We start from the raw sequence: 20,964 nt of genomic DNA on the forward strand, positions 1-20,964 counted from the left end.
AGTGTGATAGATTCTTCCCCCCAGTCCTACAGTCGTACAGAAACACTGCCCACTGGTCTCCTCTCACAGAGGGTCCAAGCTGTCACTGGCAACACTCTCTGTTCTGTACATGGCCTCATTCAACAAAAAAGAGGACAGATTGGGCATTCCTAGTGTTTGTATATACCTATGTTATGAATTTGCATGATTTATTATGAGATGAAATACTGAGAATGATGTTGTTTGTTATGGTGTTTGACTGTGTTTTGAGTCAGGGATTACAGAGAAATCATTGTTTTAACTAAACCACATAGAAACCACATTTTACATAGAAATACCTTTGATGTCTCTACTGTAGATATTGATTTAATGTTTGATGAGTATTTGGTTAATTTATAATGTTAGTGTTCTGGTACATGCTTATACTGAGTGACATAAATTGGAATTAGATTGTTTAGGTAATGGAGATGCATTCTGGGTTTGCTCAGCAGGTGGTAGTTCTGCTTGAAGGAGCAGAGAGACAGGGGTGAGATGAGGAGAGCCAGGGGTGATGTGGGGGTGAGAGAGAGGGGGAGCGGGGACTGCCTGCTTACCCAGGCGAACCTGCAGATGGAGACCTGTCTGGCCTTCCCTCTAACAGGGCCTCAGATTATACTATGCTTTACTCCCATCACCATCACAGAGGCCCTCTGATTACTGGAAAGACCGTACAAAATGTTCATCCTCATCATCATCATGTAATGAGGTTCCCTGATTATGCTAACAATCCTAAAAGAAACACTTCCTCCAGTGGTCTTTTTCAGGTTTATCTTGGTACCTTCACTAGCTACAGTAGTTTTGTGGTATTACAACTAAATCTACAGTATGTAACAATTTCAAGTATTCTGAAATATTTATTTTAACTGCATCATGAACTTGTATCCCCCCCAACTTATTGACAACATATTTGAGTACCCTCTTCTCTCTATAATGTGCTGGTATTGACATGGTTTAGGAAGTATGATGTCTGACTACTAATGTATTCACCAGAGAGGGAACATACATTATCTGAGAGCTATATAACTCTTTGTCTCCAGGATGTGTTGTAGTCACTCTCCAGTAATAGTGATCGTAAAACAGCTTTTCATCTGAGTGCCATCTGAGTGCCAGTGGCGGCACACAATTCCATTAAAGGTAAATTACCATTTAAGGACTGTTATTGACATAAACATTTATTTTATGGTTATTGAATGGTGTACTGTGTGTCCTCCTTGGTCTGAAACCTGAGCTGTAGTCTAAACCATAGTGACTACATAGTCAATGATCACTATTTTCATGAGGGTTTCTGATTCCAGAAGTAGAATTGAAATATCAGTTCCTGCAGGCAAATCGTATGCCCTTTTGATTTAAAGTTCATTGGAGCCCTTTCGGACATACCAAAACCAATGTATTAAGAAACAGCAGTGAGTACAGTACAGTAGATGTGTGTTTCTTCACCCTACACAGTGGACATCCTGCTCCCTAGTACAGAGCTTGTAATGTCAGTCACAAGCTGTGTACTACATCTACTGTACTGCATATTAGCATTACTTGGCATCTCACACCAAATATGGTACAACAATGAACATCTCATATGGAAATATGGCTGGTCATTTGCATGAAAACAAACAATACAAGAAAGACAAGAAACATGCTGCCACTCTATTGGTGGTGGTAAAGCCTGATGCCTGTTCCCAGATGGTGATTTAATTCAGTCCTAAAGAACCAGTTTGGCACATACCCAAAGCTAATCTACTAGCCTGCAGTCTTTGGAATATCATTAATATTTATGGCTGACCCTCCCACTGCAAAGGGTAAGTAGCATCATGTGAATTAATTAATTTGTGCTTAATTGATTTCCTCCTCTGAGGTTCACTTTCACTGTGGCTTTAGCACCAGTGGTGAATGATTAGCAAATATAAGCAAACTTATCAATCACATTGTATGAGTCAGATCCCTGGCCTGGTATACTGTATCATCATGTGTCTCAAACCCATTGATATAATCTCATCCAAAGCCCATACTGCATGTGTTTGTATTGTGTTCCCTGTATATGTACTGTACTAATTACTGGGAATAGGAAGCTTGTTGTTTGCGCCAGTGTTTTGAAGACCAGACGGGACCAGAGACAGGGTTTCAGATTTAGAAAGCAGTGAGGCACCAGCTGATACCAGATGGGCCTGACCAGATGTACTGTACCTGGATAGGATTGCTGCTGCGATGGAACTAAACTCTTGTTGCCAGATGTTGAGGATCTGATTGGATCACCGGCAAGACAGTGATGAGGAGAAATTTGGGTCCTCGACTCCTCGACCATCTGTACAGAAACAGTGCCTACACCTTGAACACCTGCTTTCAAGAAAGCTTTCCTCAGTTTCGTTTACTTAACTTACTGTACGGTGAAGCACAGCTTGTCTTTGTTGTGCTTTGTTACCTCATGTAACGCTCATATTTCCTTCCCTTAGTAACCTGAAATAAGATATTAGAGGCTTTTAATCCCTGCTTAATACTCAATACACAATGTCATCCACATAAAGGTCTCCCTTGTTTCAACCTTCTCCCTGCCTCTCATCTCGCCCTGTCGATTCTGTGCTAGTGGAGGATGCCTTCTAGGTGGGGGTTATTGATGACTAGCAGGAGCCAATTAATGTGGTAACAGGGTATTAATAAATGATTATGTCCGTCTGAGACCAGAGAGAATTTAATTGTGACCTCCTGGTGAACATGGAATACCCACAGATAGTGGGAAACAAAGTTAGGAATGGAAAGCAGAGATTTATGGGTAAATCACAGCAGTACAACAGTAATGGGCTTTACACACTATACTGGAGGCCTGACCCAAACCACACTGTGCTGGCTCAGATATTTTCCTTTCACATTGTCCTTTCCAGCACTGTTTCGGCAACTACCGTACAGTGGATGCCACATAACAAACTCATCCCAGTACAGCTCAGCTCTGTTCGGCTCAGCAGTGTGAATTAGGGTAAAGTTACTGTACTTGTATTATTGAGGTGTGATAAGAATTCCCTTTGTTTGCTTTCCTCCTGCCTTTGCCTTAGAGTTGCCCTACTCCAGTACAGTAGATGAACAGTGTAGGTGTCCTATCCAAAAGATGAGCAAAGTAATACAATGTACTGTGTTAGTATTTCCTGTACATGAACCGGTAAGCACTTAGCCTGCCTCTCGGCTCGCCTGTTAGAATTCTAGATGGGTTAGGTAAGACTCAGTTATCACACGGTCATTCCTGGCTGTTTTAGCCAGCTACAATTTTCCTCCCTACAGGCTACAGTACTCTTGTCACTTCAGAGCTGACCTCCATTACAGCTTTCACGAGAGGGAAGCCTTCGCCCCGCCACTGAAGAGAGCAGAGCAGCGGGAACGTTGAGAATGACATCATCTCTCTATGAATATTGCAACGAGAGTAGTGAAGCACATATTCGCATTATGTTGTCGTAATTCAGTCTGGCTTGCTCATGCAGTTCTACTGTGATGATTGGGTCCCAGTGGACAGGCTATGGTTTAACAGGGAAGAGAGAAAGATCTTCAGTCAAACAGTACACACAGTGAACAGGGACTACGCAATAGACGTTTTCAACTTTCAAAATCGGAGATTTTCAGTTTCTCACAGTGGCTGTCTGTCTGCACAACAATAGGAAGGCTTGGGGTGTTGTGGACTTCCTCATAGGATTTAAAATGAAACCATTGCAGGAACTTGATAGTTCCTATGTGTTGCAGCCAGCCAGCCAACCATCCTTCAGTACTCATTTACTGTGGCCTCTATTCTCCTCCTCTCTCTCTCCCCTCTCTCATTCTTGCTGTCTCTCTCCTGCTCTCCTCTTGTCATGCAAATCAGTCTTTTCCTTTCTCTACTGCAGGAGATTAGCACAGAGGGGTTGTGGCCTATTGACCAGCTGTTGTGTGTGTGTGTGCGTGTGTGTGTGCGTTCCTGTGTAGTTTGCATAATATGCAAGAACATACAGTATTACCAGGTAGACTAGACAGTCTGCCAGTGTTAGTAAGAACCCTGATGCAGTCACCACCAGTGAGTCTACTGTATGCCTGAGCGCTGAGCAGGCGCAGGCAGTGATGTCAGCTAAGTGTTTCAGTGGAACAGCCAATCCCCAATTCCTCAGCTCCTGTCCTCATGATCCTCTCTGGCAGGAGGCTGTCAGCTGGACGTCACCGACCATGGCGACCTGGCAAGCTTTGCTCTGAGATGGACAGGTGTGCTGGCAGAGCAGGCTGAGCGGTACAGTAGTTAACCCTTTACTTGCTCACACTGCCTGCCACAAGTTGAATGGAGCATTGACTATTGCTAGAACATACAGTATCTTACACTGGCTCGTTTCTAAAAGTAGACAGGCAAGATCATCTCACCTGTAAAATACACTATCTCCCCACAGACAGTATATTATATTCCATTACCTACCTTCCAGTGATAGGTAAAATATATAACAGCACAGTGGTTAAATTAGTTGATGGTCTTTTTAATGTTAACTCTCCATATCTAGCCTCCTCACGTTTCTGAGTCTGGGGTTGCAAGACTATGGTTGTGTTCACACCATACTGTACCTTCGTTGCCTGTCAAACCAGGCAGCCACCCACATTCGGGGGTCAGGGCCTGAGTGTCAGAAAACAGTGGATTAGGGCTGTAATCTGCTAGATTGGCTCATGTTATGGCTGGTAATCTGTGGGGTTGGCTGTGACCCGGCATTGAGATAACTGCTTGCCTACCCCGGGCCCAGGAGGCTAATCCCTGGTGTAGCACAGCCAGCTGCACTCAAGACTGCTGCTGCAGTAGTACCATCCAAGAACACAGTGCCAAGAACACTGGATGTGTTCAATTGGTTTGATTGTTCTAATGGTTTATGGAGATGTTCTATTAACGTGTTCTACAGGGATGTTCTTAATTCTAGATCTTGTTCTCAATTTCATAAGCCTGATTTGGGTGTAGTCAAAGGACCCCTCCCCCCCCCTCTCTCTCTCTCTCTCTCTTTAGCTGTATAGTGGGGACTCTACACTCACCGAGCACTGTATTAGGAACACTATACTAATACTGGGTAGGGCCTCCCTTTGCTTTCAAAACAGCCTCAATCCTTTGTAGTATTGATTCCTCAAGATGTTGGAAACATTCCTTTGAGACTCAAGTGTTTTAGTTTTTGATGATGTGACACATGGTTAGTACTCTGTCTTTGCTCTCAAAGCTACTCAAAATAATTCTTTTTTTTTCTTGTCAACATTTGTGAGAAAAAAAAAACATGGGTTGCATGATTGACCATCCTTCTGTTGTTCAAAAGCTATTTTTTCATGGGTGTATGCCACTTTTTCACGATCCAATGCTGTCAGAGGTCTCACATTTTCAGAGGATGTTTTTACCACCTCTTGTGGTAATTGACTCCAGTCTTACAATAGTTATCTAAATGTTCATGCCACTTGCAAAATTCAAGGTGAATAGTTACATAGAGGCCCTATAGGCCTACTCTGAAATAAGTCATTTTAGTTTGATCTTTGGTAGGTATTTGATTTATGACTTAACACATTCCTTTGTATAATGTACAAGAGTGATTATCAAACAATTTCCTTTAAAAGAAAACTGCAAATCAAAATGTCAAAAAATACACATTCATGACTATAACCCTAACCTCTACCTAAGGACTCTATGTAACCAAATTAGGGTCGTGAACATATTTACAGATACAGTGCAATGACTAGTTATTTCACACAAACTATCATATAGACACCCAAATGACACATCCCAAAGCAGAAGGAGGTAGCATTAAGACATTATAATTTAAAGAGAGGCTTTATTGGGTGGAAAAAATGACCTATGAGGGAGTATATATCAAGGAAATTGAAGGTTTACCGTTTGGAGGTATAGCTTTGTTATTCTAAACAATCTGTCAGAGGTAGTACTAAGGATGATACAGTTCAAGCAGAAGCTTGAAGCAAGAACGTTTTTGACTTTAGGGTGAGATGAATATGCTTCCATTCATTTTCAATGCTCTCTGGCTGGATTGGGAGTTTGGTTAGAGCTAGAGGTCTGTTTTTCTTTTCTTTTTTAGAATATATCAGCGATACAGCTAAGATGACATACTCTAAGAAAAGGCTTGTAGTATTTAGGGTTGAGAATTTACAGGCAGGTCTAGTAAACAAAACAATAGCAAGCCTTTGGACTCCAGATGAACATTTTTGAAATTGTGTCTCATTGACTTTTTACAATAGAGGATGGTGTATAGTTTGATGAAGTGAAGGTTTGAGGTGTGTCAATTTCATCATTTCCTTTAGAACTTGGAAAACTCCTATAGAACTGGTAATCCTCAAGGGCATGAATGGAAGCATCCTAGACCTGCCTGTAAATTCTCCAACCTAAGTACTAAAAGCCTCTTCTTAGAGTATGCCGTCTTAGCTGTATCTCTGATATATTGTTGTGTATATATATACTCCCAATCAAACTAGAGAGCAAGCATGATCTCTTAATGGAAGACGGAAAATGCTCACTTAAACCTGGCTGCTAAACTCCAACGGTTTGATGTGGGCTTCCCTTATTTGACAGAGCATAATCAGCCTTATGAGGAGACAGTTTAAAGTATAAAGGCATGTTTTTTTCTTATTCTGTTCAGAAACCCCCAATTAATTCACTTGCATCTTTCTGCTACAATGTAATGAAATGCAATGGCATTTTCCTATTTCGGGAATATTCTCTAATGTAAATTGATATGCAAAGACGAATATCTGAGTTGTTAAAATCTGAAAATACAGAGTTTCCCATTTACTGCCATTGACTTCTGGTAAAGTAAATGTTACAAAGAATTCTTACAGGTTACATATGCCCTATGAGGTTACATAGAGGCCTTTACAGAGCTCTCTCTCTCTCTCAGGGCAGGGTAGTTAAACTCATGGATATGGACTACCCTGGTGATCTTCATATTCCTTTCTCTCTCTCTCTCTCTCAGGGCAGGGTAGTTAAACTCATGGATATGGACTACCCTGGTGATCTTCATATTCCTTTCTCTCTCTCTCTCTCTCTCTCAGGGCAGGGTAGTTAAACTCATGGATATGGACTACCCTGGTGATCTTCATATTCCTTTCTCTCTCTGTTACTCCTTTTCCTTCCCTCTGTCTCTACCTCTGGGCTGAGCTGTGTGAGCTCTGTAGTGCCAGGCTGTGGTGATGTGATCAGAGCAGACTGGTGTTGGCGAGGTAGGCAGGTCATGCCAAGGCTGTGCCCCTCTCAGCCTCGCCTTCAGTATAGAGACGTGTCTCAGGTCACACCTTGCCCTGTCACTTCACATTTTTGGGAATTTTTCGACAGGACTGTTAACTCCAATATCTCCATATCCCTTGTAAGGAGAACTACTATACATTTCTACACTGTCAAGATATTCCTGTGTAGAATGTGTTAAAAAAGCAGGGTAAAAGTCTAAGTCAGTACATTGACTGAGAGAATGAGAGAATGTCCGGCAGCCCTGAGTGGCACTCGTCTTGTCCTCTTGTGAGTGAAAGAGGGAGAGGTGTCATGTATGTCTCTAGGGGTTCTGGTGAGAGCTGTTGATTTTTTTTCTTCTGTTTGTTCCTTAAGCTAAGGGTGTGTGACAATGTGAGTCACACGTTTTGTGCACGACACAAAAATACAGGTGAAGGCATTCTTCCACCAAGCTGGCACTGTGAAAGTCTGACTGAATATTCCTCAATGGCTTCTGCTTTACACACAATGTTCGGTAGCCATCGTGGCCGTGATCGCTGTGCTCAGTGAGGAAAGATAACTCGTTTTAGTTGCTTCAGCTACCTTCATTCAATTTACTCAATGATAGTGGCAGTTCTGGGTTACCAATTACTTCACAGTGAAACTGCTCATAACGTCCACAGACTGTCTCACGCAGACATTCCCTCAACATTTACTTCAACAACTTTTTGTAATCCGAGGGAGAGGGGGTGATAGAGAGAGAGACAGAGAGAGACATGTCTGAGAGAGACAGAGGCACAGAGAGAGAGTGAGAGACAGAGGGAGGGAGGGAGGGAGGGAGAGACAGAGGAAAGGAGGAAGGGAGAAGTGGAGAGATAGTAAGTGTTGTCCTCTACCACAGGGCTGTGACTGAGCACTAATAGGGAAGGAGTGTGCGGACAGGAGGAGGACAGAAAATGATGAAACAGAGAAGAAGAATGGAGGGGTGAATTTCATTATACCTCTGAGTGGGCATGGGGCTTCTATTTGAGGCTCTGGGGTGTACATGCAAGGATGTAGTGGATAGAGGGTAATTTAACCCTCCTGTATCTCTCTCTCTCTTTCTCTCTCTCTCTCTCTATCACCCCCTCTCTCTCTGCCGCCCTCTTTCCTCTCTTTCTCTCTCTCTCTCTCTCTCTCTCTCTCTCTCTCTCTCTCTCTCTCTCTCTCTCTCTCTCTCTCTCTCTCTCCTCACAGGGAGGTGGAATGAGCCCAGCCTTGTTAATAAATAAGTGAGTGAGTGAGAGTGTGAGGAGGCTGTCTGAGGACCACCTCCTGGCGGTGTGTATTCAGAGGGCAGCAGTCCCCCCCCCTCCCCTTCTCCTGTCCTCTAAGGCTTTGCTGCTATCAATAATAGATAGGCCCCCCTCCTACCCCCACCATGCTCTACCATCAGACAAGGTGACTGGGGTGGACTGGGAAAGGCCATAGGGGCTACCCCAGACACAACATTGATTAAAATCTTATACTTCTTTTTTTTTTAGGATTGTATGCCCTTTTGAGTATCTGTATGTGTGTTTTACTCTATGTTTTAGTTTATTTGAGTCTCTGTGTTATGTACATGAGTGTTTATTTGTATTTAGTTTGTGTGTATTTAGGTAAGAGTGATATGCTGTCTGTGTGCATTGTGAAATGGCGCTGTGATAAACTCAGAGCACTGACACAGGAAGGGTCATTGTGGAAACCTTCCATCAAACCAAAGGGCGCTGGTATCTAATTGTGCATTCACAGTGATATTTGATCTCTTGACTGCAGTCGAGTGAATTGGACATAGTGTGCAGTCAGCATTGTCACTCTGTTCTCTACCCCACTGAAGAGCTCAACTCGACCCCTGACAGATGGTGATACAGTTTGTCACATCCTAGTACATCATTTTAAGGTATATTCTGTTATTCCAAAGATGTTCATCTCTCATGAAGGAGGACACTTTGGGTGTCAACCCACTGGAACCCTGTGGAATCTAAATGGTTCCATTCTAATTCAGGGAATAAAAGACTAGGCAAGTGCTTGCTGCCCTCTTCTGGCTTGAAGTGGTAATACAAATCACTATGCTCAAGTGACTTGTGGGGGTAGGCTAAATAAAGCAAACCTAACATAATTCAAAGAGAACAAATACTAATTTGTCAGAGCGGGGCACCCTTGCTTAGTAGATGCTGCCACATACGCCTGGATGACATACTGAACTCACAGTGGTAACGGTTATATTTTAACCTCCAATATTTGTTTTTACCATTGCCCATTTTAAACAGCCTGGTTTTCAACCACAGCTTTGGTCCCAGTGATGCCCAGCTGAATCCATTTAGAGTGCTGCAGACTCAGCCTTAACTTGTCCTGCCCGATGTGACACTTTCTAAACAGTTAGCTATACATATCATCATGACTGTATCAGTCCATGTTTCAAAATGACTGTTGACTACACATATTATTTATCATTATGGTTTGGCAATGACAGTTTACATCAAGGATATTCTGTATTAATTCATAATTGTTTGGTAATGAAACCCTCATCTCTGTGTGGCTACAGTCCATCCATGATGGTATTGTTTTATGGGTTTGTGTGTTTCCTGCTATTACTTTTAATAGAGTATCTAATAGCCTAGTGACTGAGGGTAGCGGATGTCTGGGTGGGTACTGTAGCCCAGGGTACTGAAATGACATCAGTCAATGGTCTGCCATGTGCCCAGTCTCCAGGGTAACCATAAATATCCCATAATTCGGCAGACTTGTTTTACCTCATGCATTCATGTCGGTCTCCTTTATAATCAATGAAACATCTGAATTTCCTTATATCTGTATTAAATACCCGTCCATATATTCATAAGTAAGCTTCGATGTTTAATGATGGATAGAGTAGATACATGTTCTACTTCTGAATAAATTACATGGAGAGACACCATATCCAGATACGGTATCACTACCATGGAAAACATGAAAGCATTATTAGTATACTGAAGGTTATACCTGTGTTTTAGAGTAGTTCTTCCCTCATCAAAGGGGTTTCTGTGTTTACTGAAGAGACACAATAAGCTGTGATCTTTGGAACAGCCAGTGATTGCAGCTCATCTTACCTTGTCCCAGTGACTCAGGTCTGACAGTCCCATTGCTCTGAGGTGAAGGGTATCTGCTCTCCCAGTAGAAGTGGTGCAAGAGAGGAAGGCAGGGTACTTATTGTGCCAATGGTATTGGACTGAGAGGGGAAAGAATATGTGTTTTACAGTTGTCTGACATTGGCCTAAGAGGGGATCGCGGGCTCCCGTATGTACAGTATATCTTCTCCCAGTGACATTGACAGTGTAGGGGTGGCTGTCTCTTCTCCCAGTGACATTGACAGTGTAGGGGTGGCTGTCTCTTCTCCCAGTGACATTGACAGTGTAGGGGTAAGCGTCTGATAGGGAAGGCAGAGATAATCTGTTGTGTACCAGTGACATTGGTTCGAAGAACGGAAGGAAGGATATTTCTTCCCCCCACTGACCCTGGTCTGAGAGGGGGAAGGGTGGGCAGGCCAGGGTCTTCTCACACGCCTGCTTCCTCTCGCCCGCTGTCGTCTGGCGTGCCACCATAATACCCTCCTACACCTAGGCCTATTTTTAAACCAACTTTATCGACAGCACTCATGCCTGCTGAAGGCTTCCTGGCTGCTGCTCAGGCCTGAACCAGCCCAGGAAGGAATGTGGACCACTGGGGTATAAGTCAGCAAAGGGCCTGGTGTCACAGACACAGATGAATAGGTTAAACTGTTGTTTGTGAAACTGGCCACGGTGTTATGTTTTATGCGTGTCTAAGCCATGTGATGATCTGATCCACTTATATTTGTATTATAGCTCATTGGATTGTCTGAGATCCACTGGCAGCCTTCTCCTTGCCTTTTTGGACATTCTCCAGCTCGTTGAAGGCACTTACTCCTCTACTGTTTTTTTATGCATCTGTAGAAGCCTCTCAGTTGGAGCTGAATGTCAAGGTCCCTGGACCCTGATTTAGCTGATGCTAGTCGTAAAACATGTTTAATATTCCTTGATTAGTAAGCATTTTTCACTTGTATACGAAATGTTGGACATAAGCCACCTCATTAGTAACAGCTTGTGAAGATTGCTTACCATTCAAACCTAATGGTGCATTTAAGTGCTCCTCGGAAACTCCTGAGCTTCCCAGTTGGCGGCAACTATTCAATCAGTCCGCCATGTCTTGAACACAACATAACACACAATGCTTAGCAGTGATTGACTGTCCGCTGAATGAGGTTTGACTTGAAGACTTTTCCTCCAGAGCCCTCCATGGCCCTCAGCCCACTTCGGGACCAGGACCTTAGCCACAGAGAGAGAGATGTGTGCTTGGCTTTAAGCCTTTACCTAGAATACTTATGTAAGCTGTCGGACGTACAGTAATAGTGTGTAGGTAAGGTGACATTGTGCTGCAGACCAAAACGAAGAGAGATGGGGGGTGTCTCTTTACTCAGTTGCAAGGCCCTCACTATGTTGGTAGAGCATAAGCTATCTTCGTCTGGTCTGTTCATCCTTATCCTCTCTTGTTTTCGAAGCCTCTGAGGCTGATATGTCGCTGTGCCAAAACAATGACTTACCATATATGTCTTTGGTCTGTTAAATCTGCTATTAAACCAATTGATGGCCAACAGCTAAAAAGTTGGACATGAGGCATTACTCTGTGATGGTGCTGATGGCATATAAATACAAATGGAGCGTATCGTATTCCCCATTCCCCTGCCCAAGTGCCTGTGGCAACATACTGTCGTATAAGTTATGGTGTCGATCTGTGTTAGCTAACTGCTCTCCTTACACTCTACATAAGACAGTCTGTATATCTGAAGCCCACCCAGACGTTTAGAGCAGGTTGAGGATTAGATGACCATCAGAGAAGAGACGAGTCGTGGATGGTGTGTGACCAGAGAGCCAGAGAGTTTGGCCAACATCAGAGCTCGATGACATGTTGATGCCTTTGACCTGTATACACAGTATGGCTCTGGTTGTGACTGTAGCATGAAGCATGTACTGTATACCATCACAGAGTTGATGAGCTGTGGAGGCGCCAGAGAGCTTGGCCTGGTGCACTGACCTAGCGGTACTGTAAAACAAGCACCAGCCGACCATCTGAGACTGGCCCAACAGTAGAGCGAGCGCCAGCCTAGCGGCAGAGTGAATGCCAGCCCGGTGTGGCAGAGCACTACGCCAGCCTGCCGTCTTATCTAATCCTATAAGGGGATTGCTTGTAATCTAATAAGGGGATTTAGAGAGAAAGGAATACACATTGCTGCCAGCCTGCTGTCTGGTCTCTGCTGTCGTATACAACTCTTTAACAACCCAAACGCCAGGGTGGTGGTGTGTCGTGCCTGTGGGTTGGGGGGATTGCTGAGGCTGAGACTGGTGATCGTTGAGTCCTGTGTCTGTTTATGTAGGTTGAGTGCTGATTACTGATGACCTAGCATGTCGTAATGTCAAATTGGCAACTTCCTGTGGAGACTGTATGCACCATTCAGTTAGTTGATTTGATTTCCACTGTTTTATGTTTATTTATCTTTTATAAAGCCACAGTCGTGTGGCAGCCCTGTGCTTAACATAGAGGGGCTCGCAATGTTGTACGGCCTTGATACCTGGTTCTTGTCTGTAACTTGCCACTGAACACTATGTTAATTTGGCCTGTGTAACATCATCAACGGTGCCACATTTATCACTGGCACATGCTGTGCTGCTGTGGAACACTAAGCGTGTGTGTGTGTGTGTGTGTGTGTGTGTGTGTGTGTGTGTGTGTGTGTGTGTGTGTGTGTGTGTGTGTGTGTGTGTGTGTGTGTGTGTGTGTGTGTGTGTGTGTGTGTGTGTGTGTGCGTGTGTGTGTGCGTGCGTGCTGAGAACAGGATACAGCCTGGTTGATAATGCTATCACTGTAGGGCTTCTAACGGCAAAAGGGTCAATAGGGCTTCCTCTCCAGAGGAAAAAAAAATAGATTAAACACACACTCATGTGCATGCATGCATTAGAGGACACTGTTGTGACGATACCAACATTTTGACTTTGATACCGATACCGGCTTAAGTATCACGATTTCGGTTCTTAAAGATACCACAGCAAAAAGAAAAACATCATGCAAAGTAAAACAATGTCCTATTAAATAACAGACCATGGAAATTGAAATGCATAGACCTCCCTGTCTATCACACAATAGCCATGAAGTCTGTTAACCATTCAGTCATGGATGGCATGGAAAGGGAAATTATGTTCGTCTGTTCTGGATAGTAGGCTATTTTTCCACCATGTCCCAATGTTGCTACAACCTGATATACTGACTCATGAAACGTTTATTGTAGCACCCTATGTCAATTCTAGGATCCAGGTCTATTTCAATTCTAGGATCCAGGTCTGTCACCAGCGACAGACGGTGCTAGGCGATAACCAAAGATATCCAGAGTCTCAAGACAAAATCTCTGTATCTGTGTACGCTGTTTTACAAGCAGAGAAGCTGATAATGAAATAGGTCAGGCACTTCTGATAAAAGAACCGGTTCTAAACAATTTAAAGGTATCGTGATACATTTGTAGAACCGGTAAATCGTGCAACACTAGAGGACACACGTGAGCACACACACAGACATACGCAGACAAATTCATATTTTCACCTGTGTATCCATCCCTCCCTGTCACTTACTGAATTCCCTGAGCTGATCTTTCCCCCAAAAAATGAGCAAATTAATTCAGCTCTCTACAGCACTGCCACTGCTGCCTCCTGAGATTAGAGCTAGGTAGAGCTCACAGCCATGCCCAGATTCATATTGTTCAGTGAAACCCACCTGGTTACTCTTTCCTTATTGGCTGGTAGGAGTGAGTGGGGGTGTTGATGTAGAGGGGTCCGAATATATTGTTGATATCACCAGCTCAACATAACATATAATATCTAAAGTCAGTTCGATGTATAGTATTTTTCAACAGCCACTGCAAGAGCCTCAAGAGTCTTTCACAGGGGGGACTAGTGAGAGACTGGTGTGCAGGGTTGGGGGGATTTGAGCAGGAGCTCCCTAAGGACCATCTGGAACAGGCTTATTCACTCTGAGGCAGTCAGAGGAGTGGTCACTCAACACTCAGAGGTCAGACCTCCTTTCCTAATCGACTTGGTTCTAAATCACCTAGAAGAACAACACTGTTCACCAGCAGTGACACAGTCCATCCTCCCCTGAATTTGATGAATATCGCCTTCTGTAATATACATCAGTGATGGATCGTCACATTGGTAGCAGAGGGACTATTGATACAGTATATCTTTATTTGCATCAGCTATATCCTCCATTATAGCTCACAAGTCGCGACCCCCCCGAGTCATAACCATTATTAACTGCCACTTTCCACCTTTTTTTTGTACTTTCCAAATGTATTTTCTATGAAGTAGGTATGCATATTTTCCTGTAATCTGTACAGAATACAATGTTTAACATATTCTCCTATTTGATTTTATACCCTATCAAAGACACACGCAGTGTTGTATGATTTCATTAGTAAATGGCACAGAGAGTACCGAGGCGAACTGCTTTGCTCGTTATGATCAAATAAGTGTCTATTTTCGCCTACACTGTAGTTAATTATTGAACATGGAATGGATAATTGCCAACCCTCTGAACACTCTCCATTTACTACTCTGAAGTTTGTGTTGTTTGGGACAGGCGCACTTTGCGGTGACACCAAATTCCCGAACCGGTATTTGCACTTGTTTTTATTGGTGCGCAGCGCTCTTTAGCGGAAGCACATTGGGGGCCCCCCCACATCTCTGACTCTGTAACCCTGTTACATTTGTGTTACATTGTCATTCTTACGATGACTGTATTTAGATAATACATGATCCAAGATAACATGGTCCACTGGTTCTGTAGACAGAGTGACTGAGAGAGCGCACAGTTAATAGGCCTATTGTTGTCACTTCCTATTACAGTACGTGAAACTACTGTAGGTGACCAACTCACTCAGTGATTTAGCCTGTTGTTTCTCTCAATTCTATGACCTTTGATTGGACTAACCTCTACTAAACCATCAACAGTGTGAGAGAAGGATATAGCGTCCTTCTGGAGGAATTAAAGCCCTCGCCCTATAGATTGTTCCAGTTAAACCAGCACAGCGAGCGGTCTTTGACCACCACAGCGAGCAATGTTTGAGTAGCACCCACAGGGATTACAAGGTTCAGTCCACAGGGTAGAGGAACTGCTGCCCCAGCACTATTCCCTAACCCCACAAAGCTCCTGATGGGGCTCGCTCTGAATAATAACACTGACACATATCTACAGTATCCTGTCTCTGTGGTGTTGCTATGCTGACTGCAATGCTGTCTGAAGTTTTGCACAACAGAAACAAATTTACATCAAATTTACAGACTTAGAAAGAGCATTGAGAACTGTTTTAGATAAGGTTAATTTTACGTTGAGCTATGTATCTTCATACAATTATTGTTGGTGTTGTCTGTTCTTGTAGAGATGGGGGGGGGGATCAGAAGGTTCAGAGATGCAGAGATCAGCAGAACCCAGCACCCCTCCAATACAGTACCATATAGAGAATCTAGTACAGCAGGCCAATTAGAACAACACACTCTTAACAACAGAGTTAGATAAAGCTCCTCTTCCATTTTGTATTATCAGCGGTGTGCTCTCCTTACATACAGTCAGCTGGGGAGAGTGTACACATTGTGAGTGAGTGAGTGAGTGAGTGAGTGAGTGAGTGTGAGAGAGAGATAGAAAGGGGGGGTGCTGGGATAAAGCTTGTGTTAGTGATGCTGTGTGTGTGTGTGTGTGTGTGTGTGTGTGTGTGTGTGTGTGTGTGTGTGTGTGTGTGTGTGTGTGTGTGTGCTGTGATGACTGCATCGGCTGCGCAGTTGGGCTGTCTACATTCATTGACTCCTCTACAGACAGAGGGAGGAGGATTCCAGCTATACTGAGCTCTGAAGGCTGCCACTCAACAGTGTTAGTTAGTCATTAGAATCCCTAAGACACATCTGCTGCCTGCCTGCCTGTCTGTCTGTCTGCTTGGCTGACCATCAGAGTCGTTATCTGACAAGAGTGCAGCCTGCATCGCAAGCACAGCAACAGATACCGAGGAGAGAGCAAGTTTCCTTTTCCATCTTTCTCCTTTTTTCTTTTTTTTTTCCTTTCGTTTTTGTCTGTTCCCGGATATGTTCTGAAGCTGGGATATTCCTCTGTGAGCGACGAGGGGCTAATGAAGTGCACTCTTTACTCTCAGTGGGAACGGTTTTGGGGGTGGACCAGGGAACACTGTAGTGATTTCTATACCTCTGGAGTTCTGAGGTGAACCCAGGAATGCTGTAGTGACTCTGTACCCCTGGAGCAGGGAACAGGTGGGAGGAGGAACCAGATCCCACCGCAGCGGACTGCTCACAGAACCTTGTTAAAGCACAGAGGGATATGATCTAGTAGGCTGTCAGAGGAACTTGTTCTCTTCAGAGGTTTTACTACTGGAGTTTTTGGACTATTTCTGTGTGTGTGTGTTTGTGTGCGTGTGTGTTTGTGTGCGTGTGTGTGTATGTGCGTGTGTGCGTGTGTGTGTGTGCAAGCAAGCAAGCCTGCTCCAGCTGTTAAGCCTGTGTGTGTGTGTGTGTGTGTGTGTGCCTGTGTTTTGGCATACCCTCTAAAAGGCAGGAGGCAGAGAGAAAGAAGTCTGCGCGCGTGTGTGTGTGTGTGTGTGTGTGTGTGTGTGTGTGTGTGTGTGTGTGAGTGTGAGTGTATGTGTGGAGTGGTTTCTGAGACGTGCTCGGAAAGCTGAGAGCAGAAGATGCCGGCCATTCTGGTTGCGTCTAAGATGAAGTCGGGACTGCCCAAACCGGTGCACAGCGCCCTGCCCATCCCACAGCACCCTGCCTCTGCCCGGACCGCCAGCCCCCAGAGAGGGGGCAGCCCACTCAGCCACATCCCCCTGAAAGTCCCCCTCAGGCCCCAGGGAGAGGGACAGGGGCAGAGTGGGGGGACGCACCTCAAAAAGAGCATCTCAGGCACAGAGAGTGAAGAGAACCCTCAGGTTAGAACTACTGTACTGTCATCTCTTATCAACCTTGATGTTCTCGGGCTGCATGTGGGCTAGCGCTAAGATCTCTGCTACAATCACTGCTCAAGCTCATTGAATTCATATAGAGCTTTTCTAGGACCAAAAGATGTTGAAAGCTAGGATCTCTACTTCAATTAGGATGCTTCTGATCTGCATGAGTGGACTTGACAGTGATCACTATTGGCATTTGCATCTGTGTTGCCGTGCTGGCTTTGAGTTTAAGTGCTCAGCAGGTAGCAGGTGCTGTATAGAGGATAGACGTACTGTATTGTGTGTATGCATGTGCCTGTATGGGTAGTGCTGCTAACATATGTTGCAGGATAAAGCTTCAGTCTGATGTTGTTAAAGCTGACAGGGAAGGAATTGGGCTTAAGGTCTTATCAGAGGAGTGACATAGTGATACTGAAGAGCCCCCCTTATTGTCATCATTCATTCTGGACCTTCAGGTAAACTCTTAATTTCTTTGAAATCGGATATCAGTCTTTTGACTTTGGGGTATCCATTCTGACATGTTTTAATATTTGAGACGAGTCTGAAGTCAAAGCCACATTTGCCTGTGTGAATGGACTGTGACTGTGGTCTGCAGTGAAAATAGCATACTGCAGCAGACTCTGTCCATCTGGTAGATGCTGGTGAGAGTGTGTGTGAGAGCAGGGGAGAAAGAGAGAGAAGGGGGGGAGCAGATGGAGAGAAAGGGTTAGAGAGAGAGAGTAAGAGAGAGAGAGAGAGAGAGAGAGGGATAGAGTTTAAAGAGGTGAGTCTAATTACCCCACAGACTTAACGTTGGTGTGTGTGATCGCCAGGCAGATAGGCTTACAAGGATTCACACCTGCTCTGGATGTGTGTGTGTGTGTGTGTGTGTGTGTGTGTGTGTGTGTGTGTGTGTGTGTGTGTGTGTGTGTGTGTGTGTGTGTGTGTGTGTGTGTGTGTGTGTTTCTGTCTGTGTGTGCTAACATGTTTTAATGGATACATTTTCATAGATTAGCACAAAAAGTTTAAAAGTAGTTCCAAAGTAAATGTATAGATTTCACCCTGCATGTAAAAGTATTTCTGTCCCCGGCCATGTGTATCCTATGTGTAGCCCCAGCCCACAGACATTTGTCCAGTGTCCCGGGGCCAGCAGTAACTCATGTGTTGCGAGGAGCAGCCTGCTTCATGTGGTGAAGAGGATGAAAGACATAGCTGTTTGGCCTGTCATTACTGAATTAGGGGGAACAGTGGTGAGCAGGGCCGGTGGTCAGGGCTTTTCTCCTGCTCTCTGTTTGGAGTGGCAGAGCGGCATAGCGCTGGGCCTGTGGCTCGGCTGGCTCAGTGTGCTGGTCTTGGTCTGTGAATGTCTGTTCTTCAAGGGGCTCCCCTGTCTGCCTGCAGAGCTCTGAGCACTGGCTCAGTATGCTGGGATGGGTCCTGCTTATAACTGTACTGTATCTGTTGGTCTGTTTCTGTGCTGTGCTGGTATGTGCTGGTCTGTGCTGGTATGTGTTGTGCTGGTCTGTGCTGGTGCTGGTGCTGGTGCTGGTGCTGGTGCTGGTGCTGGTGCTGGTCTGTGATAGTTTGTGGTTCAGTGTGTGCTTCCCCATTCTGCAGAGTTCAAAGAGGGGCACACACACTCACATGAGGCCCACTGGAAAGGAAAGCGGAACACACAAGCAGAGAATAATATTGTTTTATTTCATATTTCCCTCTATTTCCCTTTATTTTGTTGGCATACATACTGTAATAGGGGGCATATGGGGAAAGAATAGAAAGAAAGAATAGACCTCTTTGTGAAAATCTCAAATGGCATTACAAGAATAACAAGGACTTTGCCAGTGCGGTATTTAGTGGCTTTGGACCATGAGCTTAATGGTAGGATGAAGTTAATGATATTGGACATTTTTTAATGGACTTTGTAAACTTTTACACATTTTGAAATAACGCATTGAGCCATTCACGACATTCAGCATAGGCTAGTCACAGTTCCTTCACTTTTGTATGTACCACACCTGCTGCTGGCTTCTGATATAATATGAGCAGGTTTCCTGGACCTAGATTTAACCATGTCCTAGACTAAAAAGCATTTCCATTAAGGGCTGGTTTCCCAGACACAGATTAAGCCTAATCATGGACTAAAAAGGGAGATTTCCAGGAAACTTCCCCTACGTATATGTTAGTGTTAGATTATCTTTATTATGTTCATGGTGTGGTTCACAGTTCCTTTAGCATAGCGGTCTCAATCAGGTGTGTTAGTGCTGGGTTGGAACAAAAAAACATGCCCTCATTCAGTCACAGCCTACCAGGAACTGTACTTGAGCCTCTTCAGTGGGAGAGGATCTCTCTTGCACCAATCAGCCCAGCCCAGCCCAGCCCAGCCCAGCCCACTTTGCTACAGTAAACACACATCCATGCAGCCCTTTCCGACTCCACACGCAGGTCTCCGTACCACCAGCCTGGGTACTGAGTAGTGTATTTATGTGATGATTGCATACACAGCAACACAACACCATAGATCCTGTGCTCTGTGGTGGTGTGTCTAATGCATGGAGTTGAGTTGGCAGATGATGGGGGACATGGGGTGGTGCTCTGTTGCTGTCTGCCCTCAGCTTTTTTAGTGAAATAATCATGCTTCAAATGCAGGATCAGAGGTACATTACCCTTCTCTCTCTCTCTCTCTCTCTCTCTCTCTCTCTCTCTCTCTCTCTCTCTCTCTCTCTCTCTGTGTGTGTGTGTGTGTGCGTGCGTGCGTGCATGCATGCATGCGTATGTGTGTGTTAATTCCTGTTCAAACCTAATTACATGAATAATGGAACACAGTGGCCTTGAAGCAAGCAGAGGGGGAGATGAGAAGGTGGAGGAGGCGGGTGATGAGGGGGCAGCAGCAGTAATGTGATGTGTCAGATGACCTCTGGCACACTGACACAGTCAGGTCAGACACACTCTCATGCAGATACTCTCTGCTGCCCCCTAGTGTTGATATGGCCCATCAACACAGATGAGGGAGGGTTGAACGTGAGTCTGGCAAAGGACTACAGATGAAGGAGTATGATGACCATTAGCTCAGATGTGACGAACGCTCTCTAATGGACAACCAAGATGGACAGCTATTTGTATGGCTCTAGTTTAATGGCTGTTAGAACTGCCTGTTCTAGGTCTAGGTCTGGTTTCAAGCACTGTCCAGTGCTGTGTTGTGCTCTGGCCACCTTTCTGTGACCCAGACATTATGATGATTATTTCAAAACATATCATGTGAAAAGCAGGTGGCAGTGGTGCTCAGTCCCATATAATTGTTGTCTATCTCAACAAATATATATTTAGTGTGTTCATATATATTGAATAGAAACTTGAGCTGGCATGAAAGGTAATATGAGCACGTTACAATATGATTAGATTCCATATGATTGTTTTCTCTCCGTCTGCTGTACTTAGTGGTAGGTGTTTCTTGGCTCAATCTGTGCCAGTATCTGGTGTCCTGAAACGTGGGAAAGGTAATGTTGCTCTCTCCTTTGGGTTGGATTTAGGTAATTAAAGCCTTGAACCTTTTGTTTTTATAGTGGTTGCTTTAGGAATTTCAAGTTGTTATAGCAATGGGAGGCGGATATAAGTACTCCACATGTACTCCAAGTTTTATACTTTCAGAAGCACCCCAAGTGTAAGTTTGTTCTTATTTTTCTCTCATTTGTTGAACATTACGCTACTTCATTTGACTTCTCATTGACCCTATAGTTTAGTG

At 44.3% G+C, this 20,964-nt stretch overlaps 1 protein-coding gene across 1 annotated transcript in view; it reads left to right on the forward strand.

Annotated features, from left to right (window-relative positions):
• Positions 1-16,985: 16,985 nt before the first annotated feature.
• LOC310802009 (neuron navigator 2-like) overlaps positions 16,986-20,964 on the forward strand; it is a gene marked incomplete at its 5' end in the record, with an annotated part of 61,495 nt that continues 57,516 nt past the window's right edge. The window contains one exon of the mRNA XM_083666235.1: positions 16,986-17,228. Coding sequence (XP_083522361.1) covers positions 16,986-17,228 — 243 coding nt within the window. The remainder of the gene's footprint in view (positions 17,229-20,964) is intronic.

The sequence above is a fragment of the Argentina silus genome (genome assembly GCF_951799395.1).
Source record: "Argentina silus genome assembly, chromosome: 3".
Taxonomy (NCBI): Eukaryota; Metazoa; Chordata; class Actinopteri; order Argentiniformes; family Argentinidae; genus Argentina; species Argentina silus.